Source organism: Hyaena hyaena, unplaced genomic scaffold (assembly GCF_003009895.1).
Source record: "Hyaena hyaena isolate Hyena2069 unplaced genomic scaffold, ASM300989v1 scaffold_155, whole genome shotgun sequence".
Classification (NCBI taxonomy): Eukaryota; Metazoa; Chordata; class Mammalia; order Carnivora; family Hyaenidae; genus Hyaena; species Hyaena hyaena.
In genome coordinates, this window is record NW_024080787.1 from 2,599,329 (window position 1) to 2,622,767 (window position 23,439).

Below are 23,439 nucleotides of genomic sequence, written 5' to 3' on the forward strand. Positions count from 1 at the left end.
TGGATGTAGCATAGAGGACCTGTTTTACAGCAGGCCAGGCTCCTGTGTATGCTGTGCTGTGACAGAGAGCGATCTTCCTTCTGTGAAACGAGCTCCTAGAGGCATAGTCTCCTCACATTGAAATTCAGCATGGCCGACAGCCTGCCTGTCTGCTCCAGCCAGGAGCTGGGGTCCTTACAATGGATATTTGAAGACAGAAGGGACTGTCTGTCTCCTGGAAGGGCACTTCTGGAAATACCTTTCCAGCCAGTGGTGACTGTCATTTGTGCCTGGCTACCATGACTGGTCCACAGTTCTTTGATTGCATGTGCCTTCAGGGCTGATGTTGGGATTTCTGTTCTGAACAGCCATGTGACGCAGTAACCTCTTAGAGTGTTCATTTATTTGGCTCCTTCCCCTAGATCCTAGTTCAGCACCCACTGTGTGCTAAGGCCCGGGAACACAGAGGAGATGTGTGTTCCAGGGAGGCCAGTTTTATCCTGGTTTTGTACCAAAAACAAATTTAGGGTGGGGTGTCATAAATATTACTGTGACAAATACTGCCATAGAATCATGTAGTATTTTGTGCTTTCCACACTGTATCTGTAGTACATGGCTGTCAGAATACAAAGAGACGTGTCGTCTACCAGCCCGTCTCCTGTAGATGGCTGTCACTCACCTACTTGCCAGACGGTTTAGGACTTCACCAGTTTCTTATTGATGGGCTGGGCATGGTGGCCACAATTTGCTTTAGACACGGTCTGTTTCAGTAATAAAGGCAAGTGTAGGTATTGTTCAGGTTCCTTGGGCTTAACTCTAAAGAGAAGATTTCCTCTTTGGATCTCATGCTTTAAAGCCCTGCTTCAGCTTAAAAAAAAAAAAGCCCTGCTTCAGCTAATACATAATCCGCATCCCCGGGGGGTGGGGGGTGGGCAAGCCTCAGGGTCTGGCCTTAGTGACTTTTCCTCTTTCCAATCTAGTTTGTGCTTTCCTGTGTTCAGGGACTGTCATTTACATGTCTGATTCTCTTGGTGAGGTGAGAGCCACGCACAACAGAGGGAGCAGGTTTTCAGATGGGTGACACAACTGGTTACAAGAATGGTTTTTCCCAGGAAGGTGTGGTAGACCTTCATTATTTAATTTAGGTTTTATTATGGGAGAGCTTCCTGTACTTCCTTACCAGCTTGGTCTATTTTCTGAGATTGAACTTGAACTCGGTGCTTAAAGTTGCTCCGGAAGAGTAGAGTTAACATTGTGTGGGAGCTGTTGCTGAATGAGGCAGAGTACAGACATCAATTCTAACAGGCTTTAATTTATTCATTTGTTCTACGAACTTCACCATCAACTGAACAGTTTCCTAGTTCTGCTGTTCTGCCTTCTGAATTTCATTGAAAAGATTGCTTGGTCGTTCTCTAGCAGCCTTAAACAAGATCCGGGTAAACTTCAGCTGCAAATAGAGCCCAGTTTACTAAATTGTTATCAAATAACTATTGGGAAATTATAACAAATATGTTTGTTTATGTATGTAGATGTTTATTAATTAGAATTAGTCATTTTAATTTTAGTACTTTGTCTTGAGCCTTGATGCTAAAAGTGTGTGTTAACCTAGACTCACGACCACATATACTGAGTCTGGTCAAAGAAGAGTAAATATGGAACAGAAATTCAGAAATCTGCAAGTCCCTAGAAGCAAATAGTTTTTACTCCCAAGCTGCAGGCTAGGACTAGAGAGCGGCCTTCACTTCTACCAGGTTATGTCGAGACGCTCCGTGGAGGGGGGTGGTGTTGGGCAGAGGCGGCCCTTTGCAAGACTGTCCTTTGGTGTCCCTGTTAGCTCTGACTGAGTAAGGTCAGCCTGGGGCTGGCTCTGGACGGAGGGAGCAGAGCCCTGCCTCAGAGCCTGACCTCCCACAGGTTGCCTGGGCTCCCTGTGCTTGATCTTTAGACCTGTGCTTGTTGCCATAGGCTAAGGATGGCAGTTCCCGCCATTTTTAAACGTATGGTCCCTGGTGAACTGAACATTCCTTACCTGCTGCCTGTGATCTTTGACTTTACCTTGGTTCTTGCCCTGTGAGGATCAAAACAACATTGAGACAGGTTCCTTCATTATCGGATTGGTCAAGCAGAAAAATTGACAAGAATTTCCTGGTGGAATCTGTCAGAGTGCTTGAAACACTCTGACACTGTTGGTTCAGCCAGTTAGAAATTGCTCTGCCCAGAGGCTCACGAGGCGAGTAGTACCCAGCTGACCAGACCACACACTCACCGCCTTTCACCCTGGCGAGATGATCATAGAAATAGGTTTTTCAAACCAGGTCGGGCGAACTTTGAGACTCACAGAAGCCCTTTGGGAGCTCAGTAGGCCCTTGGTGTTGACTTCCCTCTGACCTGGGGCCATTGGTGCCACTAGGAGGGCAGTTACTTCCCCCTCCCGCCCTCCAGCTGCTGCCCACTTTGGTTTGTTGATGCCAGGAACTTCCACAACACCATTGATTTTCTTATTTGTCAAATTGGTGGCTCTAAGGAGTACACTCCCTGATGGGCAGGAAAACGGTGTCTGCGTGTGCTCAGAACCAGGCCTGGCTCGCAGCAGGCCGTCAGGAAGCCCTGTTGGCCGCGAGGACGGGTTCATGAAGGAGTGGTTGGCGCCTGTGCCTTCTGACTTATGTGGTCCTCAGTAGAGAAACCTTAGGGGAAATCCAGGAGGTAGATGTCATGCTATGGTTTTTTTTCTGCAAGTTCTTGGGCCAGTAGGAACAGGGTTTGATTTTTATGCAATAAAACAAAGTCTGAGAAATAATTACTACATGGAGTTAATATGTGTAATACTTTCTGAAAATAGAAATTCTTGTTTCAGTTCTTCAGAGTTGCAGATAACAACTGAAGGAACCTGGTTGAGAATATGTTAAGTTTCCTGAGCTACCACCTCGCTTTGCTTATGTCATCTGAGCTCAATGTTGAGTCTAATTACTGGGCTTTGTGAAGAATTTGTTTTTGTAGTTACTCAAGGTAAATTTGAAGTTGAGTTGAATTTAAATTTGTTTCCATTTATTCAAGGAAGTCAAGTAGGGCAAAAGCGGCAACTGGAATGTGTTCACTTTCAAAAAGGTGAACATGTCAGCAGTGAGGTCTGCACCTAGAAACCACCTTGCATACTTGAAAGTGCTCAGGAGCAAGATCTCCTCGGTTACGCTAATTTGTCTTTGTGTTTTTATGTGGACATTTCAACTGAAAAGGGTCCTCTGGGTTGAGCATTGAAAAAGGGTCCTCTGGGTTGAGCATTGATTTGTCTGCGACCTAAAATCTTAAAGCTGAAAAACATAATGTCATTCTTCTTGTTCAAGACTCTCCTCTTACAAGTGAGATCAGGGTCTGTAGGAGGAACGAGTGGAAGTCACCCAGCGGCAGCCGCCTGGTGTGGGGCTGGCAGGGAGAACCGATTCACAGTTTCTTGATTGATCTGTAGGGGGTCTTCCCTTGGGACCCCTTCCTCCCAAACATCAAACGCACCAAGACACCAGAAAAGTAGAGCCAGCACTAGGCAATAGGTAGAATGTTAGAACTTTGTGGGAAAGCAGGGGCAGGCGAGGAAAGCCAGTCTCTGTTTCTCCAGCCAGCAGGTGGGGTCCCCGAGCTCACCCCTGGAAGGGCTGGAACTGGATGGGGGAAGCGCAGTTGGGGGCTCTTCCTTCCTGTTCTTGCCTTTAGCTACTGTATGTTTTACTTTATGTCACTAATTTAAAAGAAAAATTTCTTTATGGAACATTTGAACGTGTGATCTTAGAGAAGGTAATGTGACAACCGCCGCCCCCTCCCCCCCAGGTGTCATCTGGCTAAGAGTTAGCAACATATGGCTGGTCGTTTCTCATCTAGGCCCCCCTCTTTCCTCTACCCCTTGCCTCATGTATTAGAGTGAATCCCAGACATTATATCACTCCTTTGTCAATGTGTCTAGTGTGTGTTTAGAACGAATGGAAGTTTAAATCTGATGGGGAACCTGTAAGAAACCAGTCAGTCACTTATGGAGTGGGCTAGTATTAAACACAAGGAGCTCCCCCTTGTCAGTGATTCTGGAAACTTTTGTTTTCCGGATGATTTTCTTACTGTGTTGCTGCCCCTGTCGGAGTGTGGAGCCATTGGGGGAGGGTAGAAACGGTCAGCTCTTGGTTTGATGCTGAAGAGGAGGGGCAGACAGCTGTTGCGGGTAGCTCCTTAATCTTCTGCCTTCAGTGTGCAGCCATTTGAGCAGGTTGCTCTATTCATAATCCAAAATGAACCATGAGGATGAGCCTTTAATTTATAATTGAAATGAGAGTTTCACAAGAAGTAATGATTTTTGCTTCATTGGGTCAAAGGGAACATTTCTGAGGCCCTTCCTTTTGTATGTGACCATGTCATGACAGCTGATGTTGCCTCTTTTTGTTTCAGATGGGAATGACTGGTAACACAAGTCCATTTGGACAACCCTTTAGTCAAACTGGAGGGCAGCAAATGGGAGCCCCTGGAGTGAACCCCCAGTTATCCAGCAAACAGAGCATGGTCAATAGTTTGCCTCCCTTCCCTACAGACATCAAGAATCCTTCAGTCACCAACGTGCCAAACATGGTAAGTTACCCTTGGCTCTCTGGCCGTGGTCTCCAGTGGGTGTTCTGGTGTGTGGAGTTTGTCATGCTAACAGGGAAGATCCGCAACCAGACATGTGTCATGGGTGATAGGAAAATGTATTCGTCATGAGTAGCATCCTGTCAGTGAGTTTATATTTTCTTTGATGAGCTGGCAGTCAGAGGCTGGGTGGAGATGGTTCGGCCACTCCTCCCCAGCTCCCCAGGTGCAAGGAGGAGGTTCGTAACTGTGAATGACAGTCACTCTTGATTCAATAGTGGAGTAGTAGAGAGCTGGGACTTTCTCACACTTCCTCTTAGTGGTTGAGGCTGTCAGAGAAGCCCATTGGTTTGTGTTGCAGAAGAGGACATTTATCTCCAGAGGACCGTATTGTGTCTGTGCGACAAGGGTGTTGTGTCCAACTTGATAGGCAGTTTCACATGTGTTCCTTCCTCTTGTGATTTCCCACCTATGAGATTGGAACTAGCCTTGGAACCTCTCAGCCCACTAACCCAGGTAGTAATGAGAGAATAGCTCCTTTTGCACCACAAAATAGAATCTTTTAAAATTCCAAACGCTAAGGGGGAAGCATGTTCTTTTGTCAGCCTTCACTGTGCAGCACATACTTAGTAGCTGGATATCTGATGTGCCTTTGGTGGTCTGTCAAGCCAGGAACAGCCAACTGTCTTCTTCCCTGGGCCTGTTGCTGGGAACCTGCCCTTCCGAGCTTGCCTTCCACATAGTTGTGCACTGGTGGTTTAGAAAGGCTCAGAGGAAAGCCAGTGGATTATGTTCAGAAAAGTAAAATATTTGGTTTGTCTTTTGATTTTTAAGAACTTTTTATTTAAGTGTCTGCTGTGAAGATGCCACAGAGAATTCCTGTATATCTGTCACATGGCTTCTCCTGACGTTAGTAGCTTCTGTAACCTTGGTGCAGTGGTCAAAACTAAGTGGACATTGCTTACAGTCCTGAGAGTTGTAAGGCTGTTGGAAGCCGGAGTGGGGGGGGGGGGGGGGGGGGGGGGGGGGGGGGGGGGGGTGCAAGGCTGGTAAGACAAAAGTGTCCTGATCAAGTGTCATCTCTGTTACATTCTTTATTCTTTTAAAAAAAGGGGGGGGGCACCTGGGTGGCTCATTCGGTTGGGCATCCCACTTCAACTTAAGTCGTCATCTCACAGCTAGTGAGTTCGAGCCCCACATCGGGCTCTGTGCTGACAGCGTGGAGCTGGGAGCCTGCTTCAGATTCTGTGTCTCCCTGTCTCTCTCCCCCTCCCCCCACTCTCTCTCTCTGTCTCTCAAAAACAAACATTTGAAAAATTGTTTAAAGGGGAGGGGTACAGGTGATGAAATCCGTTCTCAGGCTGTTTAAAGGTCTTACTACTTTCTTTCTTCTCATCCTCTCCCTGCACCTCCCCGGACCTGCTGCTCTCCTTGTAGTGACATTTTGTTGCCAGGACCGTGCTGTTCTCAGCTGTGCACATCCAGGGCCCTAAACTACGCCTGCTGCTCCCTGGATCGCCCCTCCACAGTCTGGGGTGGTGGGCTGGAACCCGGCCCCCACACTTTCCCTGGTCTTCCCTGCTCTTCCTTTTCCAGACTCCTTGTGTGGACGCTGGTGCTGGTGATTGTTGTCTGAGTGGGGCCGCGGAGTGAGTGTGTGCTTTTGTACGGGCGTTCCCTGTTTGTGGTCTGAGAAACCCCGTCTAACGTCCTTTCTTCTCTTTCCAAACCTTCCCCAGCCTCTCTCCTTTACCTACAGCGTGGTGGCAGAGCCCCCTTGCCTTGGGCTACCCTGCCTGCCCCTCAGGCTCCCGATGACTGAACTTCTGGTGGTGGTGTGCCTGTCGGGGGCAAGTTCATTCTGGAGTGTGAAGAGGGTCCTGGTTCCCTTCACCTGGGCCAGGGCTCATGGGGACAGCCCTTGGTCTGGGGCAGCGCTTCCCTCCCCCTTGGCACTGGGAACATTTGGGGCTGGATCCTTCCCTGTTGTGAGGACCATCCTGCGTGTGTGCCGCTCACCCACGAGTGCTCACAGCCCTTTCTCCCTCCCACAGTCACCCCAGTTGAGAGTGCCTACTCTGGGACGTGGTCAGGGGGCGGTAGCAATAGCGCTGCAGCCTTCCATCCGTGTCTGTGATGTCTGACAGGTAAACCCAGGTTTCCCCATCCACCTTTTTCTCTCCCTCTCCTTCCCCACCACACTCTTTCTTCCTCCTCCCTCCCCCCTCAGCCTCATCAGAATAACAGGGGAAACTGAGGAAGTATCGTCTGTAGAGCTGCACAGTTTGCCTAGCCACCACTTTCCCACAAGAGCACGTGTGGACTTTGAGAGAGATCCCCAGCAGGTGCCTTTGGAGGGCAGGCTTTGAATACCGTCCTCAGACATTGACCTGTAGGGCACGGGGCGTGCTTGACCAGCGTGTGTCTGCGAGGGAACATGAGCCAGTCGCAGCCTTGGTGCTGTTGGGATGGGAACCAGAGGGGACTGGCAGAGATGTGGGACAGCAAGTGTACACATAGTTGGCCTGACATCTTTCTGAGTACCTGCATGCCCTGCGCTTGACTTTATTTTTGCAGCGGTCTCTTAAAAAACATTATTACATGTCCCATTTTCCACATGAGGAAGTTGAGGGTCTGAGGGGTTTTTATTGTCCAAGGCTATGTAGCTCCTGTCTGCAAAGCCCAAAGCTCTTTTTAATAATGCCTGTTGTGGTTTAGCAGCCCCAAGTCACCAGGAACGCCTCGCCAGTCTGTGTTTACATTGTTTCCTTGAGCATGTCCAGTGTTCCTCCTTGGATTTTCTAAATTGTATCTGCCCCTTGAAATCCACTCATTCATTCATTCATTCATTCATTCATTCATTGTTTTGCACAGTAAGGGAAAGAAGGTAGCAAAAACTTGTTGTCTTTAATGAAAAACAAGAAAAATAGTTTTTTGTCATGCTTTGGGGAATCTTTTTTTTTTTTTTAAATGTTTATTTTTGAGACAGAAACAGAGCATGAGTGAGGGAGGAGCAGAGAGAGAAAGGGAGACACAGAATCAGAAGCAGGCACCAGGCTCTGAGCTGTCAGCACAGAGCCTGATGCAGGGCTCGAACCCACAAACTGTGAGATCATGACCTGAGCCAAAGTCAGATGCTTAACTGACTGAGCCACCCAGGCGCCCCTGGGGAATCATCTTTTAAAGCACAACTAGATTCGGCACAGCAAACAACTCCCATCAGAGCCCTGGTGCCCTGGTTGGAGCTCTTCATGGAGTGATTTTAAGCCACTTAACCATTGGCCGTGGGGCTCTGGCTTTTCTCCTCTGCTAGTTTCTGGAGGATTCCAGCATTCTGGGTAGTGTTGAGATAGGCTGAGGATGTAGCCAACCCTTTAATTCACCCCATTTGTTGAAAACCTTCTCTCGGCCCGTGTGCTCCCAGGATGCAGGTGTGGGTGATGTAGAGCTCACCCCCTCTTTCAGGAAACTTGGAAGGTGGTGATTGAAAACAAAAAAAATCACAAAATACAAACTGCCCCACCAGGTCTGAGGAGTAGGCAATGGTTGACGTTGATGTGGGGACCTCCTTAAACGAGCCATCGGAGAAGGCTACACCAAGGAGGGACATGTAAGGTCAAGGTCAGAAGGATGAGCAGAAGCCACAGAGACCCCAGGATACTGGGAGAGCGTTTTCTGTGCAGGAACCAGCAGGCAGCTCTTGGGTGAGGGGAGAGCGCTGTGCTTGGATGCTGGGGGCCAGGCGGAGACCAGCTCAGCTCAGGGAGGGCTTTGGGGGGGCAGAGATCCCTGCGGTGGTCTAGGCCAGAGGACACACTTGATCACAGAGGGAGGGTACAGGAGACCACACAGTTTGCCATTGGAATGGAAGTGTGGGGCCACCACGTAAGGTGGCTTGGTGCAAGGCAGAACCATTTATTGGGCTCGGGGAGAAACAGACTGGAGATGGGTGAGGAAGAGGTGACAGAGGGGAGGGCGTTTGTACCTGCACTTCACCTGTGATCCTCGTGAGATGCCTGTGGGATGTCCCGGTGGAGGCGTCCGGCAAACGAGTGAGCATCCAAGTAAGGCAGCCGCAGTCCACTCCACAGGGAGCGGGCTATCCCTGGGCGCGAGACCGGAGGAGGAGGAGGAGGAGGAGGAGGAGGAGGAGGAGGAGGAGGGTAATGGCATGCTCTCCCTGCAGCCGAGAGAGGAGGCCATCTGAACGGGAGGCAGTGGTGGCTGCAGAGATGGCAAGTCAGATGAGGGCAGGAGAGTGTCCCCGGGATGTGGGGTGTGCAGGGCATTCTGTGGGATGGGCTGTTTTCTCTGAAGTCAGTGGGCATGCTCTGTTGTCGCCACAGGGTTCCCAGCTGTCCCTACCCTCCGGGAGGTGTCCTGGGTGTGCTGTGGCCCAGAGTCCCTGGGAGCAGTGGGGGCTGTTGTTGAGGCTCGTTGTTATAGATTCTCGGTGTAATATTCAAAAGCAAATTGGCACATTTTAAATGTATGTAACTTTTTTTAAATGTTTTTAATGTTTTATTTATTTCTGAGAGAGAGAGAGAGAGAGAGAGAGAGACAGCGTGAGCAGGGGAGGGTCAGAGAGAGAGAGAGGGAGATACAGACTCCGAAACAGGCTCCAGGCTCTGAGCTGGCAGTCAGCACAGAGCCCGATGCGGGGCCCGAACCCACGAACCGCGAGATCATGACCTAAGCGAAAGTCAGACGCTTAACCGACTAAGCTACCCAGGCACCCCTGTGTGTAACTTTTTAAATGTATCTCATCACAGTTCTATCTTTGGCTATTGTGTTTGTAATTTCTTAACTTCTTACAGATTATTTAAATTTGTTAGAAATTTTATCTTAGTATTAACGTATTTCATGATTCTAAGATGCACTTTTTTTTTTCCAGATTGTAGTATCTGAAATCAGGATGTGTTTTAGAAATAATCAAGATTTAGGTCTAATAAAATACACTATGCTATGTTACTTATTCATCATTTGAATTAATAAGAGTGACATAATGGTAATATAATACAGCGTCTAGTTTTCCAGGACAGCTTTCATGGATCTAAGGATTTTTAAATATTTAAATTTTACTGACAAAGAGCAGGAGCAAATTTGGGTGCAGGTAGAGGTTAGGTCATCGTTCTGTGGCCTGGGACTGAGATCCATGTGGATCACCTGGAGGGAGGGGTGTGCCTGACGATGTGTGAGGGGGCAGAGGGGGAGAAGAAGTTCCAGGGCCGTGCTCTGGAAGGGGAGGCCCCTCGTTCCTGGTGTCACTGTCGCGCCATTTTCATCTGAAGGAGTCCTAGCACACAGAGCGAGGGAGCATTTGCAGGAAGGAGGGAAACTCAGACCTCATTTGGGACTGGATTTGTCAATTAGGTCATTGCTGTCCTTCACGACAGGTCCAGGGTTGTTTTTAAAGGAGTGTTGTTTAGAAGTGGGGCACATCTCGGGTGTGTCTAATCTGAGAAAGCTGAGTGACCGGAGGGGCCTCCTCACCAGCTTCTGCTACAGAGTCTCCTGGGGGGGCTCCCGGATGCGGGCTCTGGCGAGGGTTCCGACAGAATGTCCATGGGGATGGGGGTGGGGTGGGGGGGGTGGTTCTTGTTTGGTCTGGGGGCTTTGTTCCTTTGTTTTCTTTGTTTTTTGAGAAAAACTTAGAACTGCGTTATGGAGACTTCCCATTCTTAAAGTTGTAATGCAGGAAATCAGGAGTGCTGCTCTTTTATACACGTGCTCACAAGAATGTGTTCGGAGGCACTTTGGTCACGTGTCACAGGAGTTTGAAGTAGAAGCTTTGAGTGAGGTCCCCAGGTCACTGCTCATCCAGGTCTGTCCACGGAAGCAAAACGTGACTGGTGGACGCCTGTGGCCGCAGGGGAGGGCCATAGACGGTCTTCTGTGTCCCGCCAGAATGACATAGCTGGGACGGTGCCATTAGCTGTGTGCGGGTGGCTAGCAGCTGGCCACACCCCTTGTGGGCTGTCTGCGCGCCTCGGAGCTGTGTCTCTGCTTCAAGGTGTCTGTGGACCAACTGTGTGAGGGCGACAGGCTCCTGGGCCCCGTCCAGGCTTCCTGGTCAGAATCTTTCAGCGAAAGGATGGGAAATCCCTCCTTTTGTGGTTGCTCTTCAGTTTCTCCTTTCTCCGTTTCCCAGTTCCTTCTGTCAGGAGCATAACCACAGAGGGGAGTTTATCATTTTTTCTCTTACACTGGAATCTGTGGTTTTAAACAAGCTTCTCTGGCGGCTCGGACGTAGAGTAACATTTTCAAGAGCCTCTGTCCATTGCAGTATGGGCCACCGATGTCCAGCTGTCCTGCCGCCACGCGGCCTTACTTTGTCAGTCTCTGCGTCCCCATTAGTGCCTCACAAAGCTCCCCCACCCCGCCCTTGTCTTCTCATAATTTTCTGTCTCCGGTGTCCAGTTTCTGATCACTGAGGGGTCAAGACTTGAAATGACTGAGCAGGGTCGTCACGAAGCCTCGTGAGCCCAGGGGTTTCCTACGAAGGTGCTTCTCTGCCCATGACACCGCACACGGGCTCCTCGTACTTCCGAGCGGAAAGGTGTCTTCGCTGGCCGGTTGCTAGGTCCCTCCACCCAGGACTGAGGGGAGCACCCCTGTCCTTCGGGGGAAGCAAATGAACAGCTCACATCACTCCACGGTCACAGTCTGCACCTCAGGCGGCCAACAGGGGAGCCTGGCACAGGCTACAGAGTGTGTGTCCACTGCTACTCACAACCCCAGGGCTTGTGTGTTTTTAAGAGTTTACATCTGCTTCTCTCCTCATTCCTTCACCTGTATCTTGAAGATCCTTGAGAAAATGTGGACGCAGGGCTTTTGAAGAATAACTTTTAGTCTAGAACTCTTAACAGTAGCTCTATAAGTCCTTCCTACTATTTAAACTTTTGTTTTGGCAGTAAATATCAGCTGGGAAACATAGCCTCGGCTCAAAATAGGACACGTGGCAAATATCAGGATATTATAAATTGAGAAAAATTTTCCCCTTGATATCAGGCACAGGCATAGGGATTGCAAGTACTCAGGGTTCATTTGACTTTCCAGAGTATGATCAGAGCAGCCCTTTCTGCAGTCACACCTTCTAGGTAGCAGGCTCCCGGGTCTCCAGAGGCCCTCCACCCTCGCGTGTCCTCACGTGACAAGGTGGGGGGCCAGCGGGAAGGCCCCATGTGCCTGAGGCTGGGCCACATCCCCGCTGACCGCTGGTGTCAGGACTGCCGCCCGCTGTCAGCAGCCGGCATGGCAGATGTTTATGACTGGGTTTACCAGGCGTTTCTGCAGGTGGGGTGACCCTTTGAAGAACTCAGCACAGAGCAGGCTCCACCTGGATGGGGACAGTCATAGCCCACACAGGCGCATCCGCGACTGCCCCTTCCGTTTCCATGGCCACCAAAATGGCCACGAGGCTCGGGTCACCAGACACCAATATGTCACATGAAGAATTTGCTAAATTATCTAAAACTTAACTGTAATAAGTATTCCTAAAGAATGTGTTCATATGTATTGATGATATTCAAGAAGAATATTTCTGGGGCGCCTGGGTGGCCCAGTCGGTTAAGCGTCCGACTTCGGCTCAGGTCATGATCCTACAGCTCGTGGGTTCAAGTCCTCATCAGGCTGTGTGCTGACAGCTCGGAGCCTGGAGCCTGCTTCAGATTCTCTCTTCGGAGTCTCCTCCCCCCCACCCCTCCCCCCCTTTTCTCTCTCTCAAGAATAAACTTTTTTTTTTTTAATTTTTTTTTTTTAATGTTTTCTTTATTTCTAGGAGAGAGAGAGAGAGACAGCGTGAGCAGGGAAGGGTCAGAGAGAGAGGGAGTCACAGACTGAAACAGGCTCCAGGCTCTGAGCTGGCAGTCAGCACAGAGCCCGACGCGGGGCTCGAACCCGCGAACCACGAGATCACGACCTAAGCGAAAGTCGGACGCTTAACCGACTAAGCCACCCAGGCGCCCCAAGGATAAACATTTAAAAAGAAGAATATTTCTTAAAGTTTCTGGTAAATTGGTAATTCTTGTGAACTGGTGATTCGGTGAATGGCCTGATGCTGTTGAGACCCTTGGTGTGGTCGTCCTGTCAATGTGGCCATCAGAATAGATCCAGGACTTTCTTCCTTGGAGAACTTCTTTGTGCGGTAGAGGGCAAACCCTCGTCCCTCCTCAGCAGATGGACTCCAGTTCCCAAGGAGTGACCTAGAGGCTGGGGGAGGGTTCGTGGGGATGGCCAGTGGTCAGTCTTTGCCTTTGTCCTCCCCTGCCCCCAGCTCATCCATCATGCTTTCTTTCTTGATGTCACCATTTGTTTTCTGTTCTAAAATCACAAGATTTTTTATTTGGAAGATTACTTAAAGATTATTCTTGTCCAACTTGCTCATGTTAAGTTACTGTCCTGTGGAATTTAAATCTTAAATTGAAGGGGCACCTGGCTGGCTTAGTCGGTAGAGCATGTGTGACTCTTGGTCTTGGGGTTGTAAGTTCAAGCCCCACCTTGGATGAAGACTGCTTAGTAATAAAATCTTTAAAAAAAAAATCTTAAATTGTAAGGTAATCTTATTTTTTTTAATCAGTAAGCACTAAGCAAAAGAAGAGAACAAGAAACATTATTCAGTCTATCTAAACAGCTGTGTTCTTTTTCTTGCCAGTTGATCTTTATCATCTCAGAGGTGATTATCACCTCTCCCCAGGTTGATAGCTGTGTGCATTTAATGAGCATTTTCTTTATTTTATGGCTCCAAAGCTTGGCACACCCAGCTGTTCTAGGGTCCTTCTGGGGGAATCAGAACAAGCAAGTCTTGCAGAGCAATTGTGTGTCCCACCTGGTGTTTGCTTTGGTGTCATTTTCTGACTTACAGTGGAGGTTGGGGAGAAGTAAAGTTTCCACATGGGCCAAAGGAAGGATGTCAGGGGAGCATGGGTCTGCGACCCCACTGGAGATGTGGAAGGTTTGGACCAGGCTGACCTGAAGGGCCATCTCGGGGAATCCCAGCCTGACGTGGACAGGGGCGCAGTAGTTGTGCAGAGAGAGGACGCCCTTTCACCCCATCCTGTGTTGGTCAGTTACCGCTGTGTGCTGTTTGCGTTAGTCTTTGCAGACGTTAGAGCCTATTCTCGGACACTTAATGTAAAATAACTTTTTTCTAGGAAGAACGCCAGGATAAATTTTATTGTACGTATTCCTTATACACATCTGTGGTTGTATCCTTAGGATAGGACTCAGAGTGTATAGGAAAATGGGTTTGGTGCTGCTTACTCAAACTATGTAACAGTAACAATCCTAATAAAGGTGCATGTTAGATTCCTTTAAATATTAAGGAATACCAAGATATAAAAGGTTGGCTTTTCGAGGTTGTTTGATGGGCAGGGGTGCGAACGGTGACTGAGTTATGGTGACAGGTGATAACATGCACAGGGCATGTGGCCAGATCTAGCAAAACCTGGAGTGGGGCGAGCAGGCTGTACCCCTGTAGCTGCTGGGCCCACGTGCTTTGTGTTCACCTGCGGAGACTCCTGGCTCACGGTGTTCACCTGCAGGGTAGAACTGTGGTTGAACCATTGTGACTCCTCCAGCGCGCTAACCTGCTCCCTCCATGATGCGGAATCGCGTGTGAGCTCGTTCAAGTTCCAGAAATGCATTTGCCTGTGCTTTAAGGCTTTTGATGGATGCTGTTGTATTGCCTTTCAGCAAAAGCCACGTGCCCCATCTCTAGTATTAAACAATTCTCTTGAGGCTGGGGGTTATCACGTTGTCCTTTGATAGGAGAAAATGGTGTTTCATTATTTTTATTTGCATTTCTTTGATTACTGGTGAGAATTAAAATACCTAGGTTTAGAGACTTGCACTTTTTTTTTTTTTTTACAATTTTTTAATGTATATTTATTTTATTTTATTTTTTTTACAAATAGTTTATTGTCAAATTAGTTTCCACATAACACTCAGTGCTCATCCCCACAAGTGTCCTCCTCCATGCCCATCCCTCCCTCCCCCCCACATCCATCAGTCCTCAGTTTTTGTCAGCATTCAAGAGTCTCTCATGGTTTGCCTCGCTCCCTTTCCCCCACCATTTCCCCCCTTCTTCTCCCCCTTGTTCCTCCGTCAAGTTCCTCCTAATCCTCCTATACGTGCAAACATATGATATTTGTCCTTCTCTGCCTGACTTATTTCGCTCAGCATAACACCCTCAAGGTCCATCCATGTTGCTACACATGGCCAGATTTCATTGTTTCTCATTGCCATGTAGTATTCCATCATATAGATAAACCACATCTTCTTGATCCATTCATCTGTTGATGGACACTTAGGCTCTTTCCATGTTTTAGCTATTGTGGAGAGTGCTGCTATGAACATTGGGGTCCATGTGCTCCTGTGCCTCAGCATTTCTGTATCCCTTGGGTAAATTCCTAGCAGTGCTATTGCTAGGTCATAGGGGAGTTCTATTGTTAGTTTTCTGAGGAACCTCCACACTGTTTTCCAGAGGGGCTGTACCAGTTTACATTCCCACCAACAGTGTAGGAGGGTGCCCGTTTCTCCACATCCTCGCCAGCATCTAGAGTTCTCTGATTTGCTCATTTTAGCCACTCTGACTGGCGTGAGGTGGTATCTCAGTGTGGTTTTGATTTGTATTTCCCTGATGAGGAGGGATGCTGAGCATCGTTTCATGTGTCTGTTGGCCATCTGGATGTCCTCTTTGGAGAAGTGTCTGTTCATATCTTCTGCCCATTTCTTCACTGGGTTGTTTGTTTTTCGGGCGTGTAGTTTGGTGAGTTCCTTATAGATTCTGGATATTAACCCTTTATCTGATATGTCATTTGCAACTATCTTTTCCCATTCCGTTGGTTGCCTATTAATTTTCTGGGTTGTTTCCTTGGCTGTGCAGAAGCTTTTCATCTTGATGAGGTCCCAATCATTTATTTTTGCTTGATTCCCTTGCTTTTGGGGATGTGTCAAGTAAGAAGTTGCTGTGGTGGAGGTCAAGGAGGTTGTTTCCTGCTTTCTCCTCTAGGGTGTTGATAGTTTCCTGTCTCACGTTCAGGTCCTTTATCCATTTTGAGTTTATTTTTGTGCATGGTGTGAGAAAATGATCTAGTTTCATTCTTCTGCATGTTGCTGTCCAGTTCTCCCAACACCATCTGTTAAAAAGGCTGTCTTTTTTCCATTGTATATTCTTTCCTGCTTTGTCAAAGATCAGTTGGCTGTATACTTTTGGGTCCACTTCTGAGTTCTCAATTCTGTTCCATTGGTCTATGTGTCTGTTTTTGTGCCAATACCATACTGTCTTGATGATGACAGCTTTGTAGTAGAGGCTAAAGTCTGGGATGGTGATACCTCCCGTTTTGGTTTTATTTTTCAGTATTACTTTGGCTATTCAGGGTCTTTTGTGGTTCCATACAAATTTTTGGATAGTTTGTTCTAGTTTTGAAAAGTATGCTGGTGCAATTTTGATTGGAATTGCATTGAATGTGTAGAGTGCTTTGGGTAGTAATGACATCTTAACTATATTTATTCTTCCTATCCATGAGCATGGAATGTTTTTCCATTTCTTTGTGTCTTCTTCAATTTCCTTCCTAAGTTTTCTATAGTTTTCATCATACAGATCTCTTGTATCCTTGGTTAGGTTTATTCCTAGGTATTTTATGGTTTTTTGTGCAATGGTGAATGGGATCAGTTTCTTGATTTCTCTTTCTGTTGCTTCATCATTGGTGTATAAAAATGCAACCGATTTCTGTACGTTGATTTTGTACCCTGCAACTTGGCTGAATTCTTGGATCAGTTCTAGTAGGCTTCTGGTGGAGTCTGTCGGGTTTTCGATGTAGAGTATCATGTCATCTGCGAAGAGTGAAAGTTTGACTTCCTCTTTGCCAATTCTGATGCCTTTGATTTCCTTTTGTTGTCTGATGGCTGATGCTAGGACTTCCAGCACTATGTTAAACAACAGTGGTGAGAGTGGACATCCCTGTCGTGTTCCTGATCTCAGGGGGAAAGCTCTCAGTTTTTCCCCGTTGAGGATGATGTTAGCTGAAGGCTTCTCATAGATGGCTTTGATGATGTTTAAGTAGGTTCCTTCTATCCCAGCTTTCTCTAGAGTCTTTATTAAGAAGGGATGCTGTATTTTGTCAAATGCTTTTTCTGCATCTATTGACAGGATCATATGGTTTTTATCTTTTCTTTTATTGATATAATGTATCACATTGATTGATTTGTGAATGTTGAACCAGCCCTGTAACCCAGGAATGAATCCCACTTGATCTTGGTGGATGATTCTTTTTATATGCTGCTGGATTCGATTTGCAAGGATCTAATGTATATTTATTTTTGAGACAGAGAGAAACAGACCATGAGTGGGGGAGGGACAGAGAGAGAGAGGGAGACACAGAATCTGAAGCAGGCTCCAGGCTCTGAGCTGTCAGCACAGAGCCTGACATGGGGCTTGAACCCAACGAACTGTGAGATCATGACCTGAGCCGAAGTCGGATGCCCAACCGAGCCACCCAGGTGCCCCGACTTGCACTTCTTTCTTAAGTGGCTTAGCTCCTGTCTTTCTCCAGTTTTTCTGCTAGATTCTCTTAGAACACTTGACAGAAAAGCAAGGTGGCTAGCCCTCTGTCAAGGTGAGCTGCAGAGAGGTTAGGGGGCAGGGGGGACTCATCTACTCCATCACCCACTGTGCCACCACCGCCAGCCATGCCGTCTGGGTATGGGGCGCCCTCTGGCCCCCAGTTCCTTCTCCTGTCACTTGGAGTTGGCCCGAGTTCGTTTCTCCCTTGGTGAATTGAGGATTAAATGAGCTGCTGCTTGTCGGGCCCTGAACGAAGAGCCTGGCACAGAGAGCTTCAGAAATAAAGACCGGCCAAGGGGAAGACAAAGCATAAGACTTGCATGGTTATTTGCTTTGTCTTGTGTGTTTCAAATATTTTTTCCTAGTTTGTTGATTGCCTTTGCATTTGTTCCTAGCGGTTTTGGTCATGGAGAAATTGTAAATTCTTCTGTAGTCTGCCTCTGGCACTGTCCCTTTATGGACTGGTCCACCACTGCATCAGACTCACTGTTCGGTTTTTGTCTTTTAAATGTTTTGTTTTCTTCTCAGTGTAAAAGTACATGCACGTTCATTTTGGAAAATCTGGAAAAAAGTATAAAGCCTAAAACGATGAAGCACCCCCTGTGGGATTTGAACAAATAGAGAAGCTTCTGACTCCACATCAGCTTTGTGAATCATAGTCTTTGGGAGGGAGGAATGGGGATTTGTGTTTGAAGAGGTTTTGCTGGGGATTAGTTAGGAAGCACTACTTTATATTTTCTTTTGACAAAGGCCTTTACCACCTTTGCATTACAAAATATCTTAATCGTCTTCTGGGACCTTTACAGTTTTAATTATCATATTAATTCTTCAGTGTTTTTTACTGATCCTTTGATTTCTTTTTTCTCCAATGTAGAATGTTTCCTGGTTATTAAAATGGTAGATGCAGGGCACATAAGTGACTCTGTCGGTTGAGCATCCAACTCTTGATTTCAGCCCAGGACATGATCTCACAGTTCATGAGTTTGAACCCTGCAGCAAGCTCTGTGTGACGTCTCGGAGCCTGCATGGAATTCTCTCTCTCCCTCTCTCTTTGCTCTGTGTGCATGTATGCACTCTCCCTCTCCCCTGTCCCCTCTCTCAAAATAAATAAATAAATTTAAAAGCCAGAAAACCAATTGGAGATTGTCTTTAAAAAAAAAAAAAAAAAAAGACACTTGTAAAACATTCAGACAGTACATAATTACAAAATGATCCCACCGCTGTGCATGGATAACCCCCACGTAATAATCGTAACAAGGTTTTTAAGTTGAGTGGCAGAGAGAGAGAGAGGGAGAGAATCCCAAGCAGGCTCTGCACAGGTACTGTAGATGGTGGGACTCAAACTCAAACCATGAGATCATGACCTGAGCCCAAATCAAGAGTTGAATGCTTAACCAACTGAGCCATCCAGGTGCCCCTGTAACAAGGTTTTTTAAAGAACAAGTACAAACAAAAAGTAAATAAGAAAAAACAATGATTTTATGTCTTTATTTTAGAACTTCCTTTTTTAGTTTAATATGTTATATAGACAGCTTTTTGTAAAAGCATAAAGGCCTATATTTTTATTGTCCTTATATAACAGTCATTTCATTATATCTCACAATCTTTGGTGGGGGGGCGTCAAGGATTTGGGCTGGGTTTGGCTGGGGTCACTTAAGGTCTGCCTTACTTTTCATGGCTGCATATTATTTCAGTAGGTCTACAGCCATAATGTAACTAGTCTACCTCCTGGACTTAGAAGTGTCGACTCTCAGTGATTTAATCAAGGTGTGAGCCTTGTCTTTGTGCAGACACGTGAGCGCACTATCCCAGTTTCGTACCTCCCTGATAGTAAGTTACTAGAAGGGCAACTACTGGATCAAAATAGTGCAACTTTTCTTTTGGACACAGGTCGCTTTCCAGAGTTAGCACTCAATTGCATTATCCCCAAAGTACGTGAGAATTGCTTTTTCTGTATACCTTAATCAATACCAGTTATATTTTTATTTTGGTCAGATTGGTAGGTAAAAAATACCTTTTTATCTTTTTTTGATGGTGAGAGAGAGCTTTTCTAAAAACCATTTTAATGAGATACTCACACCATACAGTTCCTGACTTGACAGTGTGTAGTTCGGTGGTGTTCAGTGCATTGTGTAACCATCACCACAATTAATTTTGAAACAGTTCTATCACTCTGAAAAGAGACCCTGTACCATTTGCACTTACTCCTCATTTTCTGTGAACTTCCAGCCGGAAGCAACCTGTAATGTATTTCCTGCCCCTGTAGAGTTACCTGTTCTGGACATTTCAAAGAAATGGAATAATACAGTGTGTGCTCTTTTGTGACTGGCTGTTTCACAGAGCATCATGTTTGCAGAGTTCATATTGTAGCACATGTTAGTACTTCCTTTTGACGGTTGAATAATACTCCATTTTGGATATGTCACGTTTTGTTTTTCCATTCATCAGTTAATGGGCATTTGAGTTGTTTCTGTTTTTTGGCTATTAGGAATAAAGCTGCTACACACATTTGTGTGCACATTTTTGTGTGATTGTAGTTCTCGGTTCTCTTGGGTAGATACTTACGGGGGGGAGGGGGGAATTGCTGGGTCTCGCTGTGACCCTAGGGTAACCTTCCGAGGAGTTGCCAGACTCTCGTCCTCGGTGACTCACTCGATGTTCCCACCTGTGGTGCATTTTTCCACAGGCTCCCCAACGCGTGTGCTGTCTGTCTGCGTAGTCATTGGTTGTAGCCAGCCTGCTGGGGTGTGAAGGGGTGTTTCGTTGTGGGTCTGATTTCTGTTTCCCTGGTGGCTAAGGGCGCTGATGACTGATGGTGTTGAGCATATTTTTGTGTGTTTATTGATCATTTGTGTATCTTCTTTAGAGAAATATTCAGGTCCTTTGCCCATTTTTAAATTAGGTTGGCTTTTTATCATGGAGTTGGGAGAGTTCTTGGCGTGTTTTAGATACAAGTCCCCATCACGTTTATGAGTTGCATATATTTTCTCCCATTCTTTAGGCTGTCCTTAGACTTTCTCAGTGGTGGTCTCTGAAGCAGAACCATTTTTAACTTTAATGACATTCAGTGTATTTTTGTTGTTGGCTGTTGTTCATGCTTTTGGTGACATATCTAAGAACTCACTGCCTAATCCAAGATCATGAAGATTTACTCCTACCACTTCTCTAAGAGTTCTGTGGTTTTAGTGCTCACTGTTAGGTCTTGGGTTCAAGTTTTTTCCTCTTAAGAGCTCTTTCTAGGATAATAAATGCCACAACCTTTCCAGAAAACAGTTTGACAACATGTCATGAGTTTTGGGAATGGTCCTTTTTTTTAAATACATTTTAAAAAATTGTTTAATGTGTTTTTTAAATGTTTTTAATGTTTTTATTTTATTTTTGAGAGAGAGAGAGCATGAGCAGGGAGCATGAGAGGAAGACACAGAATCCAAAGCAGCTCCAGGCTCTGAGCTGTCAGCACAGAGCCCAAAACAGGGCTTAAAACCATGAACTGTGAGATCTTGACCTGAGCTGAAGTCAGATGCCAAACCAACTGAGCCAGCCCGGCGCCCCTAATGTTTATTATTTTTTGAGAGACAGAACAAGCAGGGGAAGGGCAGAGAGAGAGGGAGATACAGAATGGGAAGCAGGCTGCAGGCTCTGAGCTGTCAGGTCATAGCCCAATGCGGGGCTTGAACCCACAGACCCACGAGATCATGACCTGAGCTGAAGTTGGCCGCTTAACCCACTGAAGCCACCCAGGAGCCCTGGAAATGGTCCTGTCTTTTGACTCTATTTCTACTTCTCAAAAACAACCATTTTTTCCCTCAGTTTTTTCACTTCTTAAACTGTACTCTTTGTGTTCAGTTTTTCTTACCATTCTTTATTTTTTCTAGTACTTTAATTACCTTTAATCTGTGTTCTCTTTAATCCACCCTTTATATTTAGGGTGACGCAGGGATCATAGGTTGCTGCCATCACTGTCCAGTTTGAGACAACACCTGATGATCATGTGTACAAGTATGTGTCTTTTGTAGCTTTGATATCTGGCAAAATAAGCCCCCCCCCCTTTATTTTATTGCTTTTTACAATTTTCTTGGCTGTTGCAGACACAGAAGTACATAAAATGTATACGTTTCTTTTGGGCACATTTACAACACAGCATGGTTTTTGTTTAAAGGAAGGTTCTTGGTCTGAGTGCTTTTCCTTCATTTCCGACCTTGCAGAGAAGTCAGTAGCCCCTGGGGGGGTTTCCGACAGATTTCAGGAGGCTTGCTGCTTGTGTAGCTCCTTGGTCATCTCAGGCAGCGGTCTGTGAATGGGGGCGCTGAAATGTGCCCCGTGTTTGTGTGCACCCTGGTAACTGGCCTAGCCCTGCACAGGTATACAAGGTCATCGGGAGGGCCAACACAGGCACCTGAGACAGGTCTTCTGTTTTGTCTGGGACACATGTCTATAATGTGTAGGCTCATTAAGCGTCTGCTGACAGATGTGTACCTTATACTGTCCATCCATGCTCTTTTGACATGTTGAGCTTTCAAAACATGGTCAGTGTAGTACAAAAGATGATTAAGAACATCGCAAATGAGGCACAGTGTGTTAATTTTTAGTAACCTTGAAAGCAGGATATTTGTTAATTTTTAATGTTTATCTGTTTTTGAGAGAGACAGAGAGCGGAGTGGGGGAGGGGCAGAGAGAGAGGGAGACAATATGAAACAGGCTCCAGGCTCCGAGCTGTCAGCACAGAGCCCCACGTGAGGATTGACCCCACAAACTAAGATCATGACCTGAGCCCAGGTCAGATGCTTAACTGACTGAGCCACCCAGGCACCCCAAAAGCAGTCTGTTTATAATTTAACTATAAGGTTAGGAGTTTCACCTGACTTTTACATGATTTGTATTTTTGAACATAGCATTTCTGTATTTTTTATTTTTTTCCTAAAGCTGTTGAACATCACATGTCAGTATATCGTGGTTTGTTTTTGTTTTTGTTTTAAGTTTATTTATTATTTTGAGAGGGGGGAATTCCAAGCAGGCTCCACACCATCAGTGTGAAGTTCACTGGAGGGTTCATTCTCACAAACTGTGAGATCATGACCCGAGCTGAAACCAAGAGTCAGATGCTTCACTGACTGAGCCATGCAGGAGCCCCCGCATTTTAAGAAGTAGCAGGATAACTGGCGTGGTCTCTTCAAGAAGTCAGCATCATGAAAAAATGAGGAAGGAGGCAGTAGACGAACAACCTTAAAAACAAGCACCAAATGTGGGGCCTGGGCCTTATTTGGGTCCTGATTTGTGCAGACCAACTCTAAAAGATGTTTTTTGGACAACTGGGGAAATTTGCAGATGGACTGAGTATTAGCGGATATTAAAGCATTGTTCCTTTCGTTAGGTGTATAATGGTATCCTTTCCTCTCTCCTTCTCTGTATATTTGAAATTTTTGTAATAAATGCATAAGAGCAAGACCTAAACAAGGATCCTTTTGCATTTCTTCATCCCTGTTGATTTCTGGTTGGGCTTATCTATCTGTGGGAATAAGCTGATCAAGGAGGAGAGTTTTAACATCGATACGACAGTTGCTGGGGGCATAGTCAGAGGCTGCTTATTAAAGCTGTGTTTAAGTTGCAAGAAAAGGGGGTGGGGGTGTGGATTAGGTTGAGCAGTGGAAGAATGGATAAATGACTGTATAGCCATATGCGCATTACAAATCATGCCGTCGTATTGTATGAAACAACTTAACAATATGGGGCAGAGCCTGAAGTAAGCACCTGTGTGTGTGTATGTGTGAGAGAGAGAGAGAGAGAGAGAGAAAGAGTGAGAGAGAGAGAGAGAGGGAATGAGATACAAGAATATTGATTATGGTTCATACATATGCATGTACATAGACGAAAAGACTGGAAGAAGAAAAACCTATCAACACTTAAGTAGTAGGCTCCTGGATATTGGGATTTCAAGTGTTAATTGTTTCCTTCATAGCTCTGTTGCTTTTCAGATTTTCTGCAGCAGGCATATAATACTAATACTTTTATAACCAGGAAAAAATAAACATAAGGAAGAGAAGTTCTTTTCTCTTACGAGTTAAATGCTTCTCCAGTCAGGATGCTCTGCCTCTCAACTAGGACTTTACTTTTCCTTTAGATCATAGTTAGGCTTCCAGGAGTTGTGCTTCTGAGGAAGTCTTACAGCTTTTCTGTGTACTTATTTTCTGAGTTCTCATGAAAATAAAACCAAAACAGAAAGCCCTAGAAGTTTTTTAAAATGAGCTTTGATTCGGGGCGCCTGGGTGGCTTAGTCGGTTAAGCGTCCGACTTTC

General features: G+C 46.2%; 1 protein-coding gene across 1 annotated transcript in view; it reads left to right on the plus strand.

Moving 5' to 3' along the window:
* LOC120236454 (CREB binding protein) overlaps positions 1–23,439 on the plus strand; it is a 130,303-nt gene that overhangs the window by 52,037 nt on the left and 54,827 nt on the right. The window contains exon 3 of the mRNA XM_039239260.1: positions 4,408–4,584. Coding sequence (XP_039095191.1) covers positions 4,408–4,584 — 177 coding nt within the window. The remainder of the gene's footprint in view (positions 1–4,407; positions 4,585–23,439) is intronic.